This window comes from Hoplias malabaricus, chromosome 13 (assembly GCF_029633855.1).
Source record: "Hoplias malabaricus isolate fHopMal1 chromosome 13, fHopMal1.hap1, whole genome shotgun sequence".
Classification (NCBI taxonomy): Eukaryota; Metazoa; Chordata; class Actinopteri; order Characiformes; family Erythrinidae; genus Hoplias; species Hoplias malabaricus.
In genome coordinates, this window is record NC_089812.1 from 2,826,942 (window position 1) to 2,853,257 (window position 26,316).

Below are 26,316 nucleotides of genomic sequence, written 5' to 3' on the forward strand. Positions count from 1 at the left end.
GCAAAGCATTAGTGACAAAACTGCACTTTATTCACCTTCATATGGTCTGTTGTCTTTACCAAATTTGAAAAATAAATCATCAACCAGCAGTGTGTGAAGCTGAGCTCGGTCTGGACCACATGGTTTTAAACTGAGAGCTATAAGTGTAAAATATGACATCCTGTAAATGGTTCGTAGCTACCCCACAATGTGAGACATTTTTGCAGACGACTGAACACAGACTTATACATAGATATGTGGGTAAGAGGTGGGGGTGGGGAAGAACCTAACAAGGCAGAAGCAAAGAGAACTTCTCACATTTGACAAGGATGGCTTGCAGCATCAACAATGCATTGGACATAGACCGGATTGAACTGCATTCTGAGTGAGTTCAAATATCTGACTACTCCACTGAGGATAAGGGACAACATTTACTAGTACTACTAATTTGTTACGTTTAAATTTCTCACAAATACTAAATGCTTTTGTTTTGTTACCGACAACTCTGACAGTTTAGGACTTTCCATTGAAGTACCTCTGAAATGGGAAGTGTTTTTGCAAACTCAGAGGTGCTGTTTGAATGTTGACAAACTGATTATTATTCCAGCTGATGTATACTTTTTTATACATTCTGTTGTTTTGTATCCCATTTATCTCTGCGATCTTTATTCCTGCTGGAATCGCATTTCTTTTTCCTTACAGCCCTTTCTGTTATTGTTATTTAAGGAGCTTTGCTTTGAACAGTATAGTCATACTCGTTTCTGCGCATACGTTTGTGCCTATCATTAACATCCTCTCTCTAGATCTTCAGTGGAGAATGGATCTGAAGAAATTGTGGAAATGAATGAAGACTATGAGAATGTTGCGATGACCTTTATTGGGGAAAGCAGGAGTACATGTGCGTATAATTTTGTTTACGTTAACTTCATTTAAACCTAAAAATTAAGGAGATATTTGAATGTATTTAAACTGTGTGTTTTTGCCTAAACGTACCTACATTATTTAGTTTGACATTGTTTTGTCTTTTTAGCTCTTAGCCCACTACAAAGCCTCCTAAAGGGCAATTTGTGAAGTGAAGTGTAATGATAATGTTATTAAATTCTCTTAATGACTGCATTTGTGCTTTAGTTCAAACAAATATAGCAATAAAACCCTGTGATCACTTTTCTGGGTGTTTGTTGGCTCAGCCTGCGAGAGTATTGATACAGACAGGCCAGCGAGAACGTTTACCAGAAACCAGTGGTCAGCCGCTACCCGAAGGGTCCTGTCATCTATGCCAAGCCGCACAATCAGTAAGACAACAGTCATTGATTTGTGTGTGTATACAAGCATCAGCCACACTTCACCAACACTGGGTCAGATCAAGGGAGTGATGTTAAAGCAGGGAAAAGGAGGGAGGGAAAAACAAGGAGGTAGGGAGTTGAGGAGGGTGGTGTGAGGAAGTAAGGAAATGAAATTGAGGGAGAGAGTGAGAGGAAGTGTTTGAGAGTAAGTGAAATAAAGAGAGGGAATGTTAGTGAGTGATTGGAAGGGAGTGAGAGGGAGTGTTTGAACTTAATGGGGTAGGAGGTGAAGGAAGGGAGTGAAGGAGTTAGAGGGGAGGGGAGGAGCATGTGTGAGTGATTAAAGGAGGGAGGGAGTGAGAGTGAGGCAGGGAGAGAGTGAGGGCAAGGGAGGGTAAGAGGAGAGGGAAGGAGGTAGGGATGCAGAATGAGGGTGTGAGCGGGAGAGGGCGACTGTGGGAGGGTGGGGGAATGAAATGGAGAATATAAATTGGGGTTTAAATAAACTTTAATTTGAATAAACTGTAACAAACATCATATTTGTTTTTAATATATGCCTTAAATGGACAATGAAGGTACAAACAAAAAATGTATTTGGAAAAAAACAAAAATTGTAAGGGTGTTATTTGACCCAAATGTGTTAGTAATTAATTAAAAAATACAATAACGATGAATACATTTTGCTGCATATATATAATTTTCTATTAAATTATTAAAGCATTATGTGTAGCCATTGTTCCTTTTTCCTTCTTTGTCTTTAACGAAGCATTACAAAGCCTTCTTTCCATGTTGTAAGGATGTACCGGCGAAGCTGTCTCCAACTCATCTCACAGAGATCGCTCCCAAGCCCCCAGAACCAGCAACAAGAACGATCACATGGAATCGCACAGAGGCCCTACCAAGGAGGGTTAGGATACATATGTTTACTTCCAGGAATCTGTGATTACATAGAAATGAAGTGACCCTTTTTTCAGCAGTTTCTAAAACATTGACATTGTCTTACATTCCAGGACAAAATTCTGAGAATACCATACACAGAATGATATTATTGTACTATTACTATATTACTGTGACAGCCACGTACTGCAGCTGTAATGTATCTTGTATTTTCCAGTTCTATACAGACCCAGGTCAGGACGTCTACCGGGTTTTGACTTGGCTATAGTCTGAATGTATAAGAGATTATATTGTGTTTGGGTGCATGGCTCTGGATCTTTGTACTGTTGTCTTTGTGTTTTCCACAGTGCTCAGAAAGAGGGATTTGCTGAGGACCCTGCAGGCTTTGTCTCCAGAGGAATGTGCGCACACTCTGCGTACAATGCCAATGAGTCTGACTGAGAAAAGTGAACTCAAGTAAGATGGCGATATTGAACAGCTTTATAAAATAATCAAGTAATTGAGTTTTGACTTTAAAATCCACGTATTTCTTTCAGGGCACTTGCCTGTCGTGAGAGAAGTGGTCAAGTTCTTGCTGAAAAAGCCAACAGAAGCAGTCCGTTTCGAGCATGCCATGGAAAGGTCATTCATTTATTTGCAAAATGTGTTTTTTTGTAAAGGCAACCCATTAGTCTCAAGGAATGATTCAGAAAATGTAACTGTATAAAGGTTTAAAAGTGACCAACACGATTGAAATCAGTCGTCAGTTTGCACTGGAAACAAGTCTAATGTGTGGTCCGGTGTGCTAGGCTTTCTCTCTCTCTCTCTCTCTCTCTCTCTCTCTCTCTCTCTCTCTTTTTCTCTGCTCATGGGAGAGATATCTGGAGTTTATTAAACAACTGAGAGAACTCCAAATGTTGAAAACACAAACTGAGACGAGGATATTGCTCTATTCCTGCTCCATAGCCAGGTAAAGCCAGGACTTACTTTTTGCTTTTTCAGATCATTTAAGGTGAGAATGTCTCCAAAATCATGAGACAGCTGTCTGCATTAATGAAAGTGCTGCAAAACTAAACAGCTTTGTACAAGTTGCTAATGAGATTCTGTGGTAAAAATTTACAGACAACTTTACAACACACTTCAGCCACGTACACAACAGTTGATTTTTTTCCTCAAATACAATGTTCCACCTTAAAAGACGATGGGCTTCTGAATCTAAACAAAGCAGACAGAACTGTGTATCCCCACAATCACACTCACTGCTCACTGTAGCATAGATTCACACGTCAAGCACAGACAGAGCATTCATACCATAGTACTTCCAGCATTAAAGGCATATTCTAATGGAAAATTTGTCTGTATATTTGTGACTCTGTGACTGATTGTGTGAGAGAAAACACTTTTTTGTTGCAGATAAATTTGAATGTGTTCAACATTCAATCAGGAATTACCTAAAAATAAACCACATCATATTTGAACAAATGCTGCACAAAATCCATACCCACAATCACTTGAATCACACAGCTATTAGGTCACAATTCTGCAAATTTGATATTTCTACTTTTAAACCTGAGGGAGGAGCAACAGTTTAAACTTCAATTAAGGAATAATATTACATTTTCAGTAAAATGATCCAGAGCTGTGAATATTTTACCAAAATTACTTAACTATACATGCATTAACGGTGCCAGTGGGACTAGGTACAGCCCTAAACACCAGGGAGCCCAGTGTGGATTATTGTTGTTGATACTTAAGGGTGAAGTAGGACTTCACTGTTGAGCATTCTGGAGGTGTTGTGGGTTAAATTCAGCGAAACACTGATGAGGGGAGGGGCCTATCTGATGACCCCTGTGAAGAGCTAGTGATGCAGTGGGTGGTGTGGGTACTCATGTGATGGGCTCAATGAGTAACCGTAGATGTTAAGGAGAGCTGGTGGCTGATCGGATCATAAACAGCCACAGCAACCTTGTGGTGTAGCAGTAGGATTAGAACAATAGAAATTGTATGGGGTCAAAGTCTGAAAGTCTGAAGACAGTGACTATTGGTCTGAAATTTTACATTTTTTATTTAACGATAATTGACCAAATTAGAGCAGTTTGAAATTTTACGTAAATGTTTATGGACATATTTTCAGTGCATTCTTATGAAGATGATTTGTTCAGGACACAGATCAGGACACACAAGTCAGAGTTGGAATTCTCTAAAACTATAGGACAAGTAGCTACTCAAAATCAGGTCAAATAAAGAAGATCAAGGAAATAAAATAAAGACGAGCTATTGTCATTGGAAGCTAATAAAAGGCAAGTGAAAATTACAGAAATAATAACATTACTTAGTACCTTTCGGTAATTCAGATCCAGAAAGTTCAAATCCTTCCCCGATACCACTTCTAGGAAAACTTGAGGGGACATTTTTAAAACCTAGGACAAGGTTCTGATATTTGCCACCTCTGAACATGTGACTGTATTTTGATGTATAGACTAATAAACATGGATAATCCTTAATGAAATTAATATTCATATTAACTATAATGATCTCTAACTGGAAATGGGTTTTTGTATGTGTGTGTGTGTGTGTGTGTGTTTCACAGAGACTGCAAGGTTCCTGGCGCACTGTCCATTCCTTGCTAACCTCTATACATCTTTGGCATGGGGCGCTAAAGCAAGTGAGCGGCCGGTTTGGAACTGGAGCACTCTCTTATTTCCTCTTTCTCAGGACCCTCCTTCTGTATAATGTCTTCTTCTCTTTGATAATCATCCTTTTCCTGGTCCTGCCTCAGGTTACCCACAGCCAGCATCACAGTTCCGACGCATTCATCGGCCTCGAGATTCTCACCGGCACAGTGAGGAGAAGTATTTACTACTATTTACACTTACTAAGAGTTCCCAAACATTCTATAGTTCAGTCAGTGGCCTGTTAGCACTTTGTCCATTCTGTAGTGTCTGCTTAGAAATGTCTGCTTTATAATGCTTTTTCTTCTGTCTTCTTTAGGGTGTCTTTACTAACTCCTTGATATTTTATGGTTACTACAACTATACAGAGGTCAAAGACTCCACAACTGCCACAAGGGCATACAACATAAGTCTGGCATATTTTCTTACTATTGGGATAGGCCTTTTTGCTACCTGCGTAATGATTGTCTACAGGTTTGGTTCTTTCTCCCTAGATTTATAAAATATAAAATATATTGTTCCCCACAAAGACAGTCCACGCTTGACATTAGTGTTTTATTTTTCTTGAACAGTGTTTCCAAGACGATAGGGAGATGTTTCCACATGTTTCATTCTTATGGGAACATGGCTTTGAAGGTCTTTTGCTCCTGGGATTTTAAAGTTAGCAAGTTGGCATCTGTTCAAATGCAATCAGAGAACCTCTGCATACAACTAAAGGTGAGAGAGCTTTGGTGTAAGTAAGGACACCGTCACTGTCACATGTATTTACAATATTATACATCAGTGGTTCTCAAAATGTTTAGACCAAGTACCAGCCATCATCAAAACCTCCAAGTACCACCTATGAGTCTGATCACAGAAACACGTATGCCCTCGGTTCTTCCTTCATTCGGGAAATATTCTAAAATAATTACTAACAATTACAGACAGAAAACAAATAACTAGGTCTAAATTAAACGTTTTAAACAAAATTATACATTATATATATTTTATATTTATAAATTTTACACAATAAATATTGGTGAGAACATTGAGGTTGTGGGTTCGAGTCCCGCTCCGGGTGACTGTCTGTGAGGAGTGTGGTGTGTTCTCTCTGTGTCTGCGTGGGTTTCCTCCAGGTGACTGTCTGTGAGGAGTGTGGTGTGTTCTCCCTGTGTCTGTGTGGGTTTCCTCCGGGTGACTGTCTGTGAGGAGTGTGGTGTGTTCTCCCTGTGTCTGCGTGGGTTTCCTCCGGGTGACTGTCTGTGAGGAGTGTGGTGTGTTCTCTCTGTGTCTGCGTGGGTTTCCTCCAGGTGACTGTCTGTGAGGAGTGTGGTGTGTTCTCCCTGTGTCTGTGTGGGTTTCCTCCGGGTGACTGTCTGTGAGGAGTGTGGTGTGTTCTCCCTGTGTCTGTGTGGGTTTCCTCCGGGTGACTGTCTGTGAGGAGTGTGGTGTGTTCTCCCTGTGTCTGTGTGGGTTTCCTCCAGGTGACTGTCTGTGAGGAGTGTGGTGTGTTCTCTCTGTCTGCATGGGTTTCCTCCGGGTGACTGTCTGTGAGGAGTGTGGTGTGTTCTTTCTGTGTCTGCGTGGGTTTCCTCCGGGTGACTGTCTGTGAGGAGTGTGGTGTGTTCTCTCTGTGTCTGCGTGGGTTTCCTCCGGGTGACTGTCTGTGAGGAGTGTGGTGTGTTCTCTCTGTGTCTGCGTGGGTTTCCTCCGGGTGACTGTCTGTGAGGAGTGTGGTGTGTTCTCTCTGTGTCTGCGTGGGTTTCCTCCGGGTGACTGTCTGTGAAGTGAGAAGCGTTGTGTGTTCTCCCTGTGTCTGCGTGGGTTTCCTCCAGGTGCTCTGATTTCCTCCCACGCTTGGATTGGAGACTCAGAAGTGTCTGTAGGTGTGAGTGTGTGTCGCCCTGCAAAGGACAGGAAACCCTTCTAGGGTGTGTTCCTGCCTTTTGCGCAATGATTCCGGGTAGGCTCCGGACCCACCGCCGCCCTGAACTGCATAAGGGCTTACAGACAACGAATGAAAGAAAAAAATTTGTCTTTTGTCTTTTTGAAAAGTGACTGTTTCTCCTGTGACAGGAGACGCTTTATGAACTTCACCGTGGAAATCCAAAAGTGAGCCTGAAGAAGAGGCTGATCTGGCTAGTTATTCATGTTATTGCATGGGGCATTTCTCTGTCCTGCATTTTCTTCTGTGTGCTGGCAGTGTACATCTTCTCTCAACACAGACAACAAGTAAGGACCACCAGGGTACATCAGCGGTCGGGAGTGGGTGATCATCATTTCTATGTGAAAGACTTCCCATGTTTGTAAATCATGAAGTATACAAACAGAGTACAAGGGGCGTATGTAATCAACACCATTATAACAGCATAAAGTACCACTATGTTTCCTAATTAAAGATACAGAATGTATAACCTTGAGGGTGCCACCTCAGTGACAGTTTTTCTGAAAGTGTATTTGTATGCAGGAAAAAGCAGAGAAGCCTATCAGCCGAAATCACACTGCCAGTGGTGCACTGCTGGTTAAACCCTTGCCTGTGACCTCAGAGTCAAGTTATTTTGAGCATAACTGTAACCTCTCTGGGTTTAATAATGAAACTCACAATGTATCGGCTTCTCTGCAGTAACAGGTGTAAACATAGATGTCACAGTGTGTCATAGTTACATGTAGAAACAATTTGCTACTGCCATTTAGTGACATTTAAAGAGGCAACAAACTGGTTCCATTTTGTGAAAGTGGGGGTTGTTTATTACTGTTGATTTTGTTGTTTTTCTCCTGGTTCCTTGTGTTAATATATAGGTCAGTACCAGTGGGTCAGTAGAAGAGGAGGCAAAGGTGTTGTCACTGCCGCTGATAGTGTGTGGTCTGAATCATTTGATGCCTTCTGTTTTCAACCTAATTGCATGGATGGAGAGCTATGATTCAATTAACATTTGCATTTATGTTGCCATCTTTAGGTCAGTACATTAATGATCAATTTTAAAACATCAATTTGATTCAGTTTTATTTATTTCTTTTGTTTGTTTTTGCTTGTGAGTGTTAAATATTGACAGAATATTCACAGAATTAACGTCAATTTACAGATATCACTTTAACAGTTGTTGCAAAATAGTACTTATATGATGTCACAGGGGGCCACTGGTCTGCTTGTGCTACGAGATCAGCCGCCTGAACCTCAAGGAGCTCTGAAATTTTAGGAAACTCAAGCAACTCCAACTTAGAGGAACAGGGCAGCCTTGCCTTTAAGAGAAGGAACATTTTGCACCCTACTGAACCTGAATGAACAACCCCCGAGTAACAACCATCAACTTGGCAGAGGTGGGATGTGAACTGGGACTGGATGGTTCTGCAGGGTGCAAGGTGCCTTCTTACTTAAGTGTAAGGTCTCCTGGGTCCTCCAGGTTAATGCCATAAGTTACAAGGCACCCCACTCCCTCGCTTAATTTAGAAGCATTTCTATTGGTCCATTCATTATGAAATATTCACACAACAATACTCTATCAGGGAAGGGTGGAGCAGCAGGTAGGTGTCGCAGTCACACAGCTCCAGGGGCCTGGGGTTGTGGGTTCGAGTCCCGCTCCGGGTGACTCTGTGAGGAGTGTGGTGTGTTCTCTCTGTGTCTGCGTGGGTTTCCTCTGGGTGACTGTCTGTGAGGAGTGTGGTGTGTTCTCCCTGTGTCCGTGTGGGTTTCCTCTGGGTTCTCCGGTTTCCTCCCATGCTCCAAAAACAAATCTGTCATTTTTATGAGTAGGATATTTGCTTTAAACCATGTTTCAGGTCACAGGGAAGTTGTGTGTTGAAATAAACCCTTTTTTTTTTGTAGGAATTTGATTCTGAAAATAAGCATTCTTGGTGTTGTTTGTCACCACTGGCTGGACAAAGATGCTAAAGGAACATTGGTAAAGTATAACAATTCTGTAAGCAATTTTTAAAGAACACTGCTCCTGTATGAGCAACCCCAACTCCAAAAACTGGGATACGGTGTAATATGAAAATAATTGTAAATAAAAACAGAATGCAGTGATTTGTAAATCTCAGACGCATATTTTATTAACAGAGGACATAGAACCCATATCAGATGTTGAAACTAAGACATTTTACTATTTTGTTAATAATAATAACTAATTTAAAACTAGATGGCGTCAATGCAAACAGATGATTACATTATGGTGATTTCTTATTTTACCTATGAATAGGGCTTTATTAACATTTCTGCAGCGTGGTAATACTGAATGTTTTTTGTAAGGATTGCTGGGAGACGTTCGTTGGACAGGAGCTTTATCGTTTCCTGTTGATTGATCTGCTATTCATCATGCTCTACACCATCTTTGGAGACTTTCTTTGGAGGTTCGTTAAATTCTTTACAAGATGCAAATTTATTTTTGTTGGAACTACAAATTTATTTTCATTTTTATTTTTCAGTAAATTTAATGGAATTTATTTCACTTGAAACGTATGATTTACTAAAGAAAGGAAAAAAACAACTGTGTTTTTGTAGCTGAACAAGTAAGTGTTTAAATGCTGTCAGTTCTATAAAAATGTACACAAAATAAATTTGTGCTGTCAGTTTTATATCAGCAGGGCCTACCTTCATATGATAGCATTCATTTACTTAACACTCCCTCAACCATTATTGCTCACTATCAGCTCAACACAGAACCACAACTTCACGTACAGGAAACTAATACTGTCCAAGTTAATGTCAGTTACATGGAAATATTTGATTAGTTCAAAGTAGGAATGGGCGATATGACCCTTAAATAATATCATGATAATATAAATAAATAAATAAATAAATAAATAAATAAATAAATAAGAATATTATTGCAATTAAATAAATGCTACATTTTATTTTAGAATAAATATTACCATTTTAAACATTTAAAAATATTTGGTGATGTTGCAAAAATAAACTTTGTGAGATTCTGACTGTTTTTATAAGATACACAATGTAACAAATAAATCTACCACAAAAATAAAGCGCAGAAATTGCATGTATATAAACAAACAATAACAATTTTACAAATATAGTATACATCATTCATTCATTATCTGTAACCCTTATCCAATTCAGGGTCGAGGTGGGTCCAGAGCCTACCTGGAATCATTTGGTGCAAGGCAGGAATACACCCTGGAGGGGGCACCAGTCCTTCACAGGGCAACACACACACACACACACACACACCTATGGACACTTTTGAGTCGCCAATCCACCTACCAACGTGTGTTATTGGACTGTGGCAGGAAACCGGAGCACCCGGAGGAAACCCACGCAGACACAGAGAGAACACACCACACTCCTCACAGACAGTCACCCGGAGGAAACCCACGCAGACACAGGGAGAACACACCACACTCCTCACAGACAGTCACCCGGAGGAAACCCACACAGACACAGGGAGAACACACCACACTCCTCACAGACAGTCACCCGGTGGAAACCCACTCAGACACAGGGAGAACACACCACACTCCTCACAGACAGTCACCCGGAAGAAAACCCACGCAGACACAGGGAGAACACGCCACACTCCTCACACACAGTCACCCGGAGGAAACCCACGCAGACAAAGGAAGAACACGCCACACTCCTCACAGACAGTCACCCGGAGGAAACACACACAGACACAGAGAGAACACACCACACTCCTCACAGACAGTCACCTGGAGCTGTGTGACTGCGAACCCTACCTGCTGCGCCACCGTGCCGCCCCATATAGTATACAGTAAATAACAAAACAAATACAACCGTGATACTACACTATGTCAGAGTAGTCTTGGGTTAGAGCTCACTTTGGCTGTTGAACTATTCTCGCAGCAATTCTTCATATCAACTGAGTGCCTCTGCTTGAGGATTGTGTTTCCCTCTTTGTTCTTACAGGTTGCTTGCTTATCTTACATATTAAACTGGTTTGCTGTACCTTTTCAAGGTCGCCACATTGCTCCAAACTTGCTGATGTGCCTTTACTTTTGTAACGAACATATGCCGTGTTGTAACTCTATGTCAGTTGAAAGAGGCTGATTTTACTTTGTTTGTAAAATACTACTCTATTTTTCACCTCATTCTTAATGCTTTCACAGGGTCTTCACCCAGAATGTATTAAGGAGAAAGAGAAAGCCAGTGTTTGACATTGCACGGAATATTCTGGAGCTCATCTATGGCCAGACACTTGCTTGGTAATGTTACGTACATGAATAATAACATTTGTAGCCTTTGCAAACGTCTGGTTTTATATTAATTCTCTCCAAAACATTCCCCCAGGCTTGGAGTTCTCTTTACTCCACTGCTTCCCACCATTCAGATTGTCAAACTGGTTCTTTTATTTTACTTGAAAAAGGTGAGTGTGCCTCAGAAGTCTGTGTAATCGTGTTGTTACATTAGAATGTGTTTGGAAATCCCATCACATTTTCTCACGTTTGATCAATCGTTGTAACAGGGAAGCTTGATGATGAACTGCCAAGCACCCAGGAAACCATGGAGAGTGGCACAAATGACCACCCTCTTCATCACACTACTCTGTTTTCCTTCGTTCCTTGGAGCTGCTGCTTTCATCACGTACACAATGTGGAGGTATGAAGATTAAAGCCTACCGCTAGTCGCTTTCATAACATTATCCTAATCTCATAGGTGATTGATGTCAATAAAACAGACCCATTTAAGATGGAAGTAAATGTATGAATGTGAAAACTGTGAATTTGAAGCAAAGCTCTGCCTCCTGAAAGGACATTTATTGTGGAAAGAAAAGTCGATAATGAAGATAACACCTGCCTTTTCTAGTGGAAATATTTACGATGGATTTAGACGGTAAAGGCTTGTAGGGCGAGTCAAAATGGTGGCCGCTTGTTCATATTTTGCCTTTCCCTGTTGTAGGTAGATGTTTCAGAGACACGATGAACACTTTTCTGTGTAAATAGGTGTATTATGCCACATTCTCTTTAGCTATTAGAGTCCAAACTTCTTTACCTCGACTTGTGCATGTGTGGGTTGTTTTATTCAAACTGGCAACCCTGTTGAGCTTCACATCTGGGGATGAGGGGAAGGAGGGCAGAAAGTTCTTTCCACTGCCAGTATCACAGATCACTCCTTTAATTAATACAGCTCTGCAATGCACAGTTTGTCTCTAGACTGTAGCTGAGAACCATGGTTTAAATATAAAAATACAGACCTTTCTCTCAGGGTCCATCCATCATCCACCTGTGGGCCCTTCAGGACACTCTCCAGCATGTTTCACGCAGGCAAGGACTTGAGGAAACTGGCCACATCCAATCCAAGCTTGGCCGGGCTCAGCTGGGCTTACACAATATTAGAGAATCAGCTGTTCCTCTTCACGGTCGCAGGGTTTGTCTTGTGAGTGCAGAGAATTCAAAAATGGCTGACTATTTTTGCCATATTTTTCTTGATTGCTGTTATACTGTTCTGATCGTGTTCTGATTTCCTCCCCTAGGTTCCTCATTTACTTTCACGTCCAGGTTGGGGATGGCCAAAGAAGGATAATAGCGTTCTTACAGAAGCAAATTGAAAACGTAAGAAGATAATGCAATCCACTCCAGTTTTTTTCTTGGAGGTTCTGGTAATGATTGTAAAGAGGGTCTTGATGTTTCTTTTCTCTTTTTCCAGGAAGGGGAAGATAAGAAATTCCTCATAAGCAAGCTGCAGGCCCTCCATGAGCAACATGATCTTTAATCGTCTGTTCCTGGGAAATGTCATGGTCCTAAGACACACAGTGAATTAAATTATTTAACAAACGTGTTTTAGCTTCATTATTAATGTATTCTCTGCCCTTTTGGTTACGTTTATCCACTATGAACCACATTAATGTGGACCTCACCTTTTACATTGTTTATATCCTACATCTCTTTGCTCTTGTATATTTTTACTGTGCTGCTGTAACACTTGATTTTCCCTCTGGGATCTGTAAAGTGATCTAGCTCTCTAAATGTGTGTATACATATACTTCTGCTCATTGGGAATAAAGCGGTTTGTTGATGAGATTTGACCTAGGGCTGTCGCGATAAAAGCAATACGGTAAAAACACGCTAGTGGCCAGTTAACTGCAAGGAAGGGCAAGAACCGTCATTTCCCTTTCATTATTGCATGGTCTTTCTTGGTCTACACTTTGGTGTGTGTGTGTGTGTGTGTGTGTGTGTGTAATGTTGAATGAATGAATGTTAAATAAACACTGTTTAAAAATTGTTAAAAGGTTATGAGTGTATTTTTTTCCAAACTTCCCAATGATAAATGTATTTTCCTAAAAGAGAATTGTAAAAAAAAGAAATAACCAATAGTTTTTATTGTTTTTAATTTTATTTGTTCAAAACGCGCAGCTGCGCCCCCTACTGTTTCTGATCAACTTTGGTTTCAGACGAAAATGGTGGACAAAGAGCGGCACGGTGGCGCAGCAGGTAGATGTCGCAGTCACACAGCTCCAGAGACCTGGAGGTTGTGGGTTCAATTCCCACTCTGAGTTGACTGTCTTGAGGAGTGTGGTGTGTTCTCTCTGTGTCTGCGTGGGTTTCCTCCGGGTGACTGTCTGTGAGGAGTGTGGTGTGTTCTCTCTGTGTCTGTGTGGGTTTCCTCCGGGTGACTGTCTGTGAGGAGTGTGGTGTGTTCTCTCTGTGTCTGTGTGGGTTTCCTCCGGGTGACTGTCTGTGAGGAGTGTGGTGTGTTCTCCCTGTGTCTGCGTGGGTTTCCTCCGGGTGACTGTCTGTGAGGAGTGTGGTGTGTTCTCTCTGTGTCTGCGTGGGTTTCCTCCGGGTGCTCCGGTTTCCTCCCACAGTCCAAAAACACACGTTGGTAGGTGGATAGGCGACTCAAAAGTGTCCGTAGGTGTGAGTGAATGTGTGTGTCTGTGTTGCCCTGTGAAGGACTGGCGCCCCCTCCAGGGTGTATTCCTGCCTTGCGCCCAATGGTTCCAGGTAGGCTCTGGACCCACCGCGACCCTGAACTGGATAAGGGTTACAGATAATGGATGAATGGTGGAGAAGGAGGTGCCCTGAATTTTAGCCAGATGTGAAATTTCCGACTTTGTAGAGATGAGAATGAAAGTTTGTGAACAACACCGAGTTCCGAGTGTGGAGGGTACTGTTGAATAAATGGCAACATTTTGTAGGGAAAAACATCATTGACCAGCTTTTCACTTTCTGAAAAATAATCAGCGCTCGCTCTCCACCCAGAATGCAATTCTTAGGACAATAATATTAATGTCATATTATCACCTCATGTGTCCTATGTGGTGAATTACAAAAGACATTCACGTGTAATTCACTTACTCACCGCAAGAGGGAGTACATTTACTTTCTCGTCGTGTAACGTTAGGAAAGAAGAAGAAGAAGAAGAAGAAGAAGAAGGGAAGCCACCAATAACGGTAAAGGCGCGCTGGACAAATGGCTGCTATGGAGTCCGAAATAAAGTTTAAGAAGGTGAATTTAAAACGATTAAATAAGTTGTCAGTTCTGACGGCGTCTGTAAAGAAACGTACGAGCCCTAACCCTGTCTGCATTTAACGTTTTAGGAGACCGTCAGCAAACTTCTGACGCTGTATTTTAAGGACGACAAAACTAGAGGTCGGACACAAACACTAGTTTGTTTACATAAAAAACAAATACAGTTAGTGTCACTAGCTTGTCCACTTCCTGATTTATAATCTCCTTTCTTCCCACAGCCAGTCACGACGCAGTGGTGCTTATGGCCGAGATGTTGAAAATCTTTGTTGTCGGTGAGATATCACTAGCATCGTTGTATTCTATGTATTTTTTATTATTGTGGCGGTTGCTTCAGTTCTCTGGGTTTTGGTGTTGTTTGGGGGTAGTTTGTGTTATTAGGGACGGGTGTATTGGCGTGTTTTCATGTGTCTTTGTGCATGTTTGGGGCTGGTCTGTGTCCTGACTCTCTCCTCACAAACACTGTTTAAAAGGTTAATGACATCACAGACAGCCCCCTCTTAGCTGTTGTGTAAACTGTTTAAAATCTATGGTTGTATTTCCTGTGCTGGACTCCTGCCGCTGTCTGGACTGTGCTGGGTTCTGTTCGAGCGTCTGTGGAAATGTTGTGATATATACGTGTTTATATTATCTTTCTGTAACACTCGTGTCTCTCAAATGGATTTAGAAGCAGCGCGAAGAGCATTGAAACAGGCAGAAAATGAGGACAGTACCGTCGTGGACTTGGAGCACATTGAAAAGATTTTGCCTCAGTTGGTAAGTTTCGAACTGAATCATGTTGTTCACCAAGAATTCAAGGAAATTGGATCGGCGACTCATGAGTGTCCGTAGGTGTGAGTGAATGTGTGAGTGTGTGTCGTCCTGTGAAGGACCGGCGCCCCCTCCAGGGTGTGTCCCTGCCTTGCGCCCAGTGATTCCGGGTAGGCTCCGGATCCACCGCGACCCTGAACTGGAACATGGTTACAGACGATGAATGAATTATTCTGTATAACTCTTAGAGCGAAGGGGAGGAGGCAGATTGGTGAATTTTCTTGTTTGGTTTTGAAAACAGGTGTAGCATAAACAGTGGTACATTTGAGGGAATGTACTTGTGAATGAAAGGGTAAAGTAAACTGAATAACTACTGTCAGCTCACAAAAAGAAGTGACGTCACGTTTAACAGTTGTTTGCCACATGGTGTGTAAATGAATAACCTCTGACTGTATGAAATATGACTGGATACATATCTACAGTAGGATTTATGTAGCAGCTTTTTGGGTTTCTGTTTAAAAGATTTCTCTAATTCAATATGAAGCTTTGTGTTAATCTCCCTGCTTGTTTTATTATTATCTCCTGTACTTCCTTTTCAGCTTTTGGATTTCTGATACTCTACAAAGAATCATCAGATGGCGCCAGAGTTGTGCTGAAGGGATGCTGCGTGGCTTATTTTTAGGCTGAAGTGTTTTGCCTTGGACTGTAAATGGGTTGGTCTTCAGTTAGCTGTAATATACTGTAATATATATAGTCATTTATATTTGTCTTGTTTATAATTAAGTGCAGATTAAAATCCAGTTTAACCTCAGACTCACTGGCATGTGTTGATGTGTTTTACGTTAGGGGTGTAACTGTAAACAAAAGAAAAAGAATTATTTGATTTAATTATAACAGCTGTGCTAGTTCGTTTGTTCTGACTAATGAGGTACACTGAGGCAGTTAATACAACCAAGTGTAAACTTTAGAAATGTGTATAATGTGGTCACACACACACACACACACACATCATCCATGTCCAAACTACTGTGATTTTATGAGTAGAATAAGATTTTAAAAGCCAAAATATCGTTGAAATACTTGTTTATTTTCAGATGTTTCAAATCTAAATTTGAGAACAGTGAGAGGCAGAGAGATAAAACTGTGTGCTATTCCCTGTAATCCACACACACACACACAGAGAGAGAGGAGGAGGAGGAGAGGTAAGTGGCAAACAAGACAGCAGTTACTATATCACACAACATAAACCGCAACAGTTCCCAAAGTACCATGCAAATCCAACGGCTTATAGCAGGGGTGGGCAATCTTATCCGCAAAGGACCGGTGTGGCTGCTGGGGTTTAGTCCGTTCAGGTCAGAGCACACCTGGTTTCACTCCTTTAATTAGTTGGGTTCAGTAAAACAATTGATCGTGTGACCTTCTGGTTGGTAGGAACGAAAACCAGCAGCCGCAGGGGCCCTTGGCGGATAAGATTGCCCGCCCCTGGCTTATAGCTTTAGGATTCTGGGTCGCACACCTGCTTGTGAATGAGCCTGTTTACCCTAACAGCCTAATAATCACACAGAATACATGTGAGAATACATTACTGTGTGTGATTTGCAGTGATAGATGAAAATCTGTGAAGCTGAGAACTTTACTTTGTGTATAAATACATCATCACAATTACACAGAAGTCCCAAAGTAGATTAGGATAATTGAAACCATATAGAGCCAACAATATCATGTGTGGTTATTTATTTATTTATTTATTGTCGCAGTCACACAGCTCCAGGGACCTGGAGGTTGTGGGTTCAATTCCTGACTGTCTGTGAGGAGTGTGGTGTGTTCTCTCTGTGTCTGCGTGGGTTTCCTCCGGGTGACTGTCTGTGAGGAGTGTGGTGTGTTCTCTCTGTGTCCGCGTGGGTTTTCTCCGGGTGCTCCGGTTTCCTTCCACAGTCCAAAAACACACGTTGGTAGGTGGATTGGCGACTCAAAAGTGTCTGTAGGTGTGTTGCCCTGTGGAGGACTGGCGCCCCCTCCAGGGTGTATTCCCGCCTTGCGCCCAATGATTCCAGGTAGGCTCTGGACCCACCGCGACCCTGAACTGGATAAGGGTTACAGACAATGAATGAATGAATGACTGACTCTCTTGTGTGTTTACACGCACTCAATAATCCGGCACAAAATCAAATTTGGGTGTAATCTGATTGTGTTTATATGCACTTGGGGAAATAAGTCCAGCAGTAATCTGAATATAATTTGTAACAGCAAATAATGTCACAGAAAGACGTAACAAACATAATTTTTTAAATTTATTTAGTTTTCTATGATTTCTAATATGATGCAGTGTTGCCCTTCTCTCTTTTCTCTTCTTTTTCTTTTTTTTTTTTGTGCTAATATCCAGCTCTCTTAAATGGATTTCTTCATCTGACTTCTAGACCTCTCTTCTCTTTCAGTTTCTCTGTCTTCTGGATGTTCTGTCCATCATACAATCTTCTGTAATATCAAAACCAACAAAAAGAACTTGAGATAGTTGGTACCTTGTGTTGCTGTTAGCGAGAGAGATACCGAGCTCCTCTAGCCAAAAGTCTGCTGAGTTTCACTGGGTTCTGTTGACACTAAATCCTTGTTTGTCCTGTTTACAGTGCCCCACAACTATGAAACACAAAGTGGAATATAATAGTCGTGGCAAGTACAGTTACAGATGTCACAGATACGATTTGATAAAAGTCTTCAATACCGTCTCAGTGCTGTTCTAGTCTGCTGTTGTTTCTGTAGGCCACCTGCATGGGGCTGAGCTGCAGGTGCCTGCACCCTGCTCCTGTGTGCTTTTCCATCAAAGCCTCTTGAAAGATTTGGAAGTAATTAGCGAAATAAGAGACGCAGCGAGCCTCATGGGTGATGAGTGTCAGGGCTCCTCCTCTCTCTTCCTGCGATGTGGTTTAATTTGATTTTGATATATACACATGTGAGAGGATGTCTACACACGTTAAAAGTGCTGAGCCCACACACATCAATAGACTGGAAGAGAAAGATGAAGGTGTAATTTGAAAGGTAAATAAACAAGGACATGAGTAGTTGGGTGTTGGACCACAGTTGGCTCTTTCATTAAAGTAATAAATTATTGCGGTGATAAAAAAAATGCTTTGCATAGTTTGAACATTGCCTCCCACATCGTCTAAAACTCGGATATAAAGCCTACTTCCTGTAATGTGTAATTATTTATTCATTCATTTATTTTTATGTAGTAATTTTGGAGATGCACAATTTTATTTATCCACTTAACCACATAATTGTATCCTGTCTTTTTGCAGTTCGCTAAGCTGTTCATTATTACACAATTTAGACTTAGCTTGAAAATGCTAAAAATATGAGTAGATGCTAAAAGGAGCTAGCGGGACTCGCTAAAATAATTGTGAAGGCAACGTAAAACCATAAAAATATAGAGTACAATTGTCAATCACTTGAATCACTTATACTTTCTTAATTTTGATGCCATTTTGGTTTTCATTAAATAATAAACTTGACAATAATAGTTATTTTTAGCTGTTTTGTTTAATATTTCAAGTGTTTGGTCCTGATTGTTATTGACTTTCAAAACCCGGTTAAAATCACTAAAATGCTCAAAAGTTCCAAGTAATTTCAGTTCTCTATGTTGTTTATTAAATGTATTATGACCAGGTGAAATGCCTGGGCGGGTAGTTGCGTTCACTTGTGTAAATATGAATATGTAAAAACCTTTGTCTCTTCCTCTCGTGAAAACATATTTACTTTATTTTTGTAAGGTATGGTGGCGGCACGGTGGCGAAACAGAAACAGCAGGGTTGTGGGTACGAGTCCCGCTCCGAGTGACTGTCTGTGAGGAGTTTCATGGGGATACTCACTGATATTCCTTTCACCAGATTTTGGCTCCTTTTTAGATATGTATTATTTAGATAATAATACCTCTAATAATACTATCTCCTCATTTTACACGTAAATAAATCTGAATATTAACTAATTAATGAACATCCATGTTTATAATGCCTTGTGGAATAATCTGGAAGTCCAAATCCAAGCAATGGGAGCTTCCCATAGGTCATAAGGACCCTCCCTCCCATGACTGGCTGGGCTTCAGTAGGGAGCCCCTGGCTTCGTACCCGTGCAGATAAAAACGTAACTGGCAGCATCAGCCACTCGGACACCTTTGCAGAGATAAATCCTAACTGCTTTTGGCGCTTGGCAGTTAGTCTGAGGTCTGAGGTTGGCCTTCTGCTCTGTTCTGCTGATTGGCTGGTGTTCTTGAAGCCGCAGGGGTCGGAAAAGACGCTTCCTGAACAACTGAGGTGGATGATTGGGTCAGTGACCTTGGCGTGCAGCTGAGGGGGGGAAGCGGACAGGAGGGACGAACAATTAGATTCTAACTGAGCTATTTCTGGAGCCGTTCTTCGCTTTTTTCAACAGATGCTATGTTAGCCCCTCTTTGTAGAGGTCATAGGTGCATGCCATAAAAGTAATTTAATCCCCTTATATAAGATTTGAAAGCACCGCCGTTCAATTAGTTTTTGGGGGCATCTAAAAATAAAGCATGCAACTGTAGTGACGTGCAAACGGTGATAGTAATTGCGGTGACAGAAAACCCAAAATGGAACTGACCGGGCCCTACAAAGTCAGGAGGTTAACAGAGCACTTATTTTTAGACTCTTCAAAGACACAGATTTGGAAAAAAACACTATTGAAAAGGTCTTGTAGGCACTTGTCTTTGAGGCTTAGGAAAAGCTGCAAATTCAGTGTCATGTGCTCCAGGTCATGAGAGTGCATTTGCTTTGTGAAATTTAAAATTGAGCAACTAATGACTGAAACCTTTTAAAACACTGTTGGAGGCCTCATGGTAAAAGGTTATGGTGTTGCACCTCAGTACAAGTTCAGATACATTAGTGTAAGGTGTTATATTTGTCCGAATGTTTCGGACTGAGGTTAATCAGAAACACAATAGCTTAATTATCAAGGTCAGCAACAAATAGAAATCACGACGTGGTGTCCATTCTGTATCTAGGACAGGAAGCAAATGGTTTCCCTTATTTTTAGAATACACCTGAATGTAAGCAGACAAGAATCATTAAAAGAAATAATTGATGAGCTGAAGTAAATATTCAGACATTTGTTTTTGTTAAATTTGTTAGTAACTTTCAAATAATTATGGGCTTAATTTTTTTTTTCCTGAATGCACAGCTCCAGGGACCTGAAGGTGGTGGGTTCAAGTCCCACAGACTGTCTGTGGGGAGTGTGGTGTGTTCTCTCTGTGTCTGCGTGGGTTTCCTCCGGGTGACTGTCTGTGGGGAGTGTGGTGAGTTCTCTCTGTGTCTGCGTGGGTTTCCTCCGGGTGACTGTCTGTGAGGAGTGTGGTGTGTTCTCCCTGTGTCTGCGTGGGTTTCCTCCGGGTGATTGTCTGTGAGGAGTGTGGTGTGTTCTCTCTGTGTCTGCGTGGAAACTGTGTGGGTTTCCTCCGGGTGCTCCGGTTTCCTCCCACAGTCCAAAAAACACACGTTGGTAGGCGGATTGGAGACTCAAAAGTGTCCGTAGGTGTGAGTGTCTGAGTGAATGTGTGTGTGTGTGTGTTGCCCTGTGAAGGACTGGCGCCCCCTCCAGGGTGTGTTCCCATCTTGTGCCCAATGATTCCAGGTAGGCTCTGGACCCACCGTGACCCTGAACTGGATAAGGGTTACAGATAATGAATGAATTAACTTGAAACTTTAAATGCCATCTTTCATGGTTTATTCCGTGTTTAATAATAAATACTTTATTTTTAATGTTATCATTTTTTCACAACCTTTGGATACAACAACTGCAAACAAGGTGTTCCCTGTAGCCCTCTTTGAAGCTTCTGCGATTGTCTCCTGTTTGGCCCACTCTACTTGTGCAAACATTTCCAGCTGTCTCAGTTGTGACGGGCCGTCTCCAGACCACATGTTTCAGCTCTGTTCATAGATATGTGATAGGTTTCCATTCTTGGTTGCTTTAAATGTCATCATCCATGACCTGTGACTGTGACAAAACATTCTGACACTGGGTTGTATGTTTTTCTCCAGAACGTCTGGATAATCTTTAGATTTTATTATGCTCTGCACTGATTCATGGCTTCTTTTTTTCCTTCTGTGGACACAGAGCTGATGTGCCTTGCCAGAAAGCTTCTGTTTTGTCTCATCTGTCCAAAGGACATTCTCCCAGGAGCCTTGTGGCTTGTCAGTGTGCATTTTAGCAAATTCCAATGTGGCTTTTTGTTTTTCTTTCAACAGTAAGGTCTTCTTCCGTGGACCTAACTTTTGCGCAAAAAGCGACAACTGGTGCAATCAGACAAAGACGTACATTGACTTTGGATTTCAGCTTGTATCTTTTTGGAAGGTTTCCTTTGTTTATTGTATAACACTTCTTTAGTTCTTCAGTTTGGGATTTGATCTTCTCCTTGTTGCCAGTTCCAAGGAGATTGGCTACAGACTCATGGGCCCTAAACGTATTATTTGCAACTGTAGTCACAAGCCCCTTTCTCACACACACACACACACACACACTGTAACTCGGATTTTTAGTTCCAGAGTTTACCTGGAGGAGCTGTATGTGTGAATCCAAACACTCGCATCCAGGACTTTGGATTGAATCCTGCTAGCACCCTAGTTAAAGCTCCAGGTAAATTCTGGGTGAGCACATGTGTGAACAAAGCTGCTAATGTCCCGGAGTATTTTCTGCATACACTGCACAAGCGTCGCCTAACGCCTAATTTACGTGGAAAATTTCTCTCTGTGAGAATGTGTCTGACACAGAAAATCTCCCACTGTTCGCTACATATGTGAGCAAGTCCGGGATATCTCAGAAATTGGCTACAGGAACATCAAACTACTTGAAGGTGGTCTTAAAGTCTGGCCAGAAATATTAAACTCCCTATGGTTGCAGTTCCAATTTGCAGTGGAAAAATTAATTTGTCTCTTCTAGAACAGTTTTATACTAGATGGTGTAACATTTCAGTGTGGATTTAAAGGCATTCAGTCACAAGAACATTAGTGATGTCAGGTTGTCGGCGATATTGAATGGTTAGTTAAATGCTTCTCAGAGCTATTGAATAGTGAGCCACCACTACACAGCAGTTCACTAGTGTAACTGATGTTTGGTACCAGTGTGGTGGCTTGAGCCTCATGGACGGTGTCTCCAGTCTGTCCCATTTTATTTTATGCTTACCTGTAGAAATTATACAAGCTGTTGCTGCCTTAAATAGGCGTTCATAATCCAGTGATCATTTAATGTATATATTTTTTGATGAGTATATGATAAAATGTCAGAAACCAAGACATCTGTCTGAGATTATGCTTAAAAGGCATAGCCTTACAGGATGTCATCAGACTTACAACCAGTGCCAAACTAGTTAGGAAGCCAACTTCAGACAATCAGAATATCTTTCCCTATCAGGTATTACTGAAATAAAGGGGAAGTATCTGCAGAAAGAGGGTGAAAGATTGCCTGAGATCAAGGTCAAAAGCAAAGTGTTAGATTTCCGTTTCTGCAGAACACCTTGAAGCCCTTGGTTTGGTTTGAAATTCATTAGTTGAATAACTACAGAAAGGCGATATGTTCTCCTGGAAATGAGACTTTCTTCACCTTTGTTTGGCACAGAGTTCTTCAAAGTACATCAATGGGAGAACAATTTCCTGAATCTATGAGCGACTGCCCAGAAAGAAAGGACTGTCACTTCCTCTGAAATCACTCCCCTGTCATCTACTGGGCTATGACCATTGCTCAGGAACTCAGTCCACTGATCCGAAAAGAAGGGCTTCACTAGTGAAGAGAAATAGCTCTTCTACACAGAGAAAGAGAAATAGCTGTTCTCCAAATATACCAACACCAAACAGCAGACTAAGAGATACTGAAGTCGTTAATAGTGCCCAAAATATACAGTTCTGTTTATAAATAATGCAATGATTCTATGTCACTATGAGAACGCAGGATGTTTAATTCACACCTTTCACTTAAGTTGAGCATTTCTGTAACAAACAATTTCTATACTCAACCCTCGTGAAGAAATACAAACCTGTGGAATATTGCTCTGTTCCTGCTTCATAGGTGTGTAATGTTGACTTCCCAGTAAACAAGGAACGTCCCTGGACGTTCAAAATAGGTCTAAAAATAGTCTGTCCGTCAAGGACATATTTTAAACGTGAATGGATGTCCAAATAAGTTAGTTATCAAGTGGTGACCAATCGATAACGTCAGTGGACATCCAAAACGCGTTTTATACAAGTAATTTATTTCGGGACCAATTAATAACGTCAGTGGACGTCCAAAATACGTCTAATAGTCGTCTTTTCAATGTCTGTGTTTTGGTCTTTTCAACTTTCATTTTCAACCTTAAGAGAACGTTGATTAAACGGCAGGCATTACGTTATTTCAACGTTGAATCAACGGCTAAATGTTTACTGGGTTTTGGGTCACTTAAGGTGGAAATGTCTCCAAATTCAGGAGACGGCTAACTGCGAATGTGTTATAAAACTATACAACTCAAATTACAAATGAGTTTCTATTGTAATTTGCACTTCACTTTCTTTTCCCGTCAAACATACCATTCCACCTTAAAAGAGGCATAGCTTCTGAACGTAAGCAAACCAGAGAGAACAGCCTTTCCCTACAAGGTAGGCATCCTCTTTAAGACTAGAGGTAGTGGTTCCACAGGCTCCATTGCTCTTGGCTGCCTCCTGTGGTACAGCACACATGATTCTGCAATGAATTCAGTGATATCCTCCATTCCTTGTACATTCTAGTTATAAAATAGCACCTTTACTGACACCTACTGGCTTGGATGTGTTGTTTTATTTACACTGTAAGAAATTCACATTTTCATAAATATTGTTTCATACTTTCATCTGACTCCCAAATAGCATCAGGTCATGGACTAATGTCTCACTCTAATTTTATTTAGTAGTGGGATTCAATACAAAAGAGACAGGCAGCCTCTCTTCCTTTCTATGGACAGACAAACAATGAGACTGGCTTTGCACTTCAAATGGTCATCAAACAATGAAATGATGAAAGGTCATTAGAAGGTGCCTGAAGAGTTGAGCGTAGTCATAGGGAAAAGGCTTTATATTTATTTATATTTCTTTCATTTTTCATGAGTGAAATACCTTACGGTGCAGTGTTGCTGACTAAAGTATACAAAGAGGACATGTACACCACTTCTGAGGTTAAGACACTTCAGTTATTTGCTGACAGTGGCTGCTGTATATCGCCTTCCTCAATCTCTCCTGATTGTGGAAATATTGCTGCAGTATTAAAGGAAAGGCTAAGGCCTTTCAAACAACGTAAAAACAAACCCCTCCGAGGAGCACTATTCGCCGTCGCGTCCCTGATATTTAAAAAGGAAACTAGGGCCTGTCCACCTCCAGCTGAGTAAACTACTTAAGTCGATCCTGTGTGGATACAGACATGATCTTGGAGATGGGAAAACCTTAAAATGTGGTAATGATAGAGGTAGTCAAACACAGTAACATCTGACTGTGAGACTTTCTTTTATTATTTCATCCCGTGTTTGAAGGACTGAATTTCCATTTCTGCATTTTTATCCTCCCAAATCTCCTTTCAGTGCTAGTTATTCCAAGAAGGGTAAATTGGTTTGCAGTCACAGTCTACCAAGCCCAAAGATGCACAATGGCAGTATGGGGATATCCGATTTCAGAACAAGCAATGTGTTTTTTAACTGGTTCTTTAAAAAAAAAAAAAACAATTGCAAGTGCCTGCTTTTCTGTAGCATCTCTGGATTTTTTTTAATAAGCTGATTAAAAAAAGGTAGTGTCTCTGTCACAGCTCCAGGGACCTGGAGGTTGTGGGTTCGATTCCCGCTTCAGAAGAAACCCACGCAGACACAGAGAGAACACACCACACTCCTCACAGACAGTCACCCGGAGGAAACCCACGCAGACACAGAGAGAACACACCACACTCCTCACAGACAGTCACCCGGAGGAAACCCATGCAGACACAGAGAGAACACACCACACTCCTCACAGACAGTCACCCGGAGTGGGGATCGAACCCACAACCTCCAGGTCCCTGGAGCTGTGTGACTGCGGCACTTCCTTATCAATTATCATTTTACATTAGAGTATAAATACAGCCATATTCACATGCATCTATTTTTGATTTACAGTGTTTAATAAAATAAACCTTTTAATACTCGTCAAGTGTAGTCTCTTTCCATCCAGTCTTTTGTTATGTTAGCATCAAGAATCACATTCAGACATTATTACTGGAAGTTATCTTCTGAACAATAGTAGGTTGGGCATTAAGACCATTGTAAATGTTAGAGCAAGGACCAAAGATGATCTTCTAAGTTCTAAGATGCCTTTTTGCAAACGTAGCCTGTTAACGGTTATTGTAGATTTTGACTAAAGTAATTCTGCAACCCCAGAAGCTGCCTCCTAAATCCCCTTCACCAGGCCGGAGTGGTCCTGCTGGCTTTTGATGGGTATTTGCTGGGGTTGTGAGGGACTGTGGTGGCATCTGTGTAAGGGACACAGAGCATACATTAAACAGCCCAACAAAGAGACATGTATCCTTTAACTATGATTACACAATAGACTGCAACATGTCCCACAGCGAATGTAACACGCCAGGATTTCCAAGACCTTGCAAATCAGCAGTTACAGCCCATTTAAATCACCTGCTTTTGAGCACCAGATACTTACAAATAATAGCACAAATGGACATTTGCTGACACATACAATGATGAGCAGCCAACAAAGTGTATAAAATAACAATGACATCATGTGAGTTCTGTGCCAAACTGAAGATGGGCCACATAGTTCACCGTCTCACACAGAGCACTCCGCCCCCAGAGCCCATCGCTATTACTTTGATTCTTTATATCTCAGTGTGTCCTTTCTTTTCTCTTAACAACCACCCCTGCCCTTAAGTTCAGCTGATGGAAGCTCTTTTGTCCAGAAGCACCTAGGCAACAACATCAAAGAGATGCTGGGTACAAATGACAGTTGCCCAGAAAACAAAAAAAAAAACCAGAAAAATTCAGCTCGCAAAGAGCCACTTCACATTTTGTGCCAAAACAATACGACCAGGCGACTCTGGAGTGAAAAGTGAATGAATATGACTCTGTAAAGGAGTGTACTGTAAGAAAACGCCTTAAAAAGACAAAGCAACAATTCAGTAAGGAGCCCATTTGCAGGTTAATTATTACGTAAACACACTTTAAAGCACTGCTTTAACCTGATTCTCATGCACTTCTGACTGATTCGTGTCATAGCTTTTGTTAAGAATTATTTTGTTTATTTAAGATTTCATCAAACGTGGCCTTTGTTGGTGATACGTGACACGAAAGA

At 41.3% G+C, this 26,316-nt stretch overlaps 2 protein-coding genes across 2 annotated transcripts; both read left to right on the forward strand.

Annotated features, from left to right (window-relative positions):
- Window positions 1-312: 312 nt before the first annotated feature.
- LOC136664928 (transmembrane channel-like protein 6) lies at window positions 313-12,950 on the forward strand. The gene is made up of 19 exons (XM_066642426.1): window positions 313-364; window positions 783-877; window positions 1,167-1,271; window positions 2,059-2,169; window positions 2,507-2,615; window positions 2,696-2,780; window positions 4,729-4,980; window positions 5,130-5,284; window positions 5,383-5,527; window positions 6,869-7,024; window positions 7,592-7,749; window positions 8,616-8,691; window positions 9,039-9,139; window positions 10,874-10,969; window positions 11,055-11,130; window positions 11,230-11,363; window positions 11,970-12,140; window positions 12,238-12,316; window positions 12,411-12,950. Exons 2-19 carry the CDS (start codon window positions 820-822, stop codon window positions 12,474-12,476), a joined length of 2,133 nt encoding a protein of 710 aa, XP_066498523.1. The 5' UTR covers window positions 313-364; window positions 783-819; the 3' UTR covers window positions 12,477-12,950.
- Window positions 12,951-14,075: 1,125 nt separating this feature from the next.
- On the forward strand, window positions 14,076-15,789 carry cenpx (centromere protein X). Its single transcript, XM_066641456.1, has 5 exons — window positions 14,076-14,212; window positions 14,305-14,356; window positions 14,455-14,508; window positions 14,901-14,989; window positions 15,583-15,789. The coding sequence occupies exons 1-5, from the start codon at window positions 14,177-14,179 to the stop codon at window positions 15,595-15,597; spliced, it is 246 nt and encodes an 81-aa protein (XP_066497553.1). The 5' UTR covers window positions 14,076-14,176; the 3' UTR covers window positions 15,598-15,789.
- The last annotated feature ends 10,527 nt before the right edge of the window (window positions 15,790-26,316 follow it).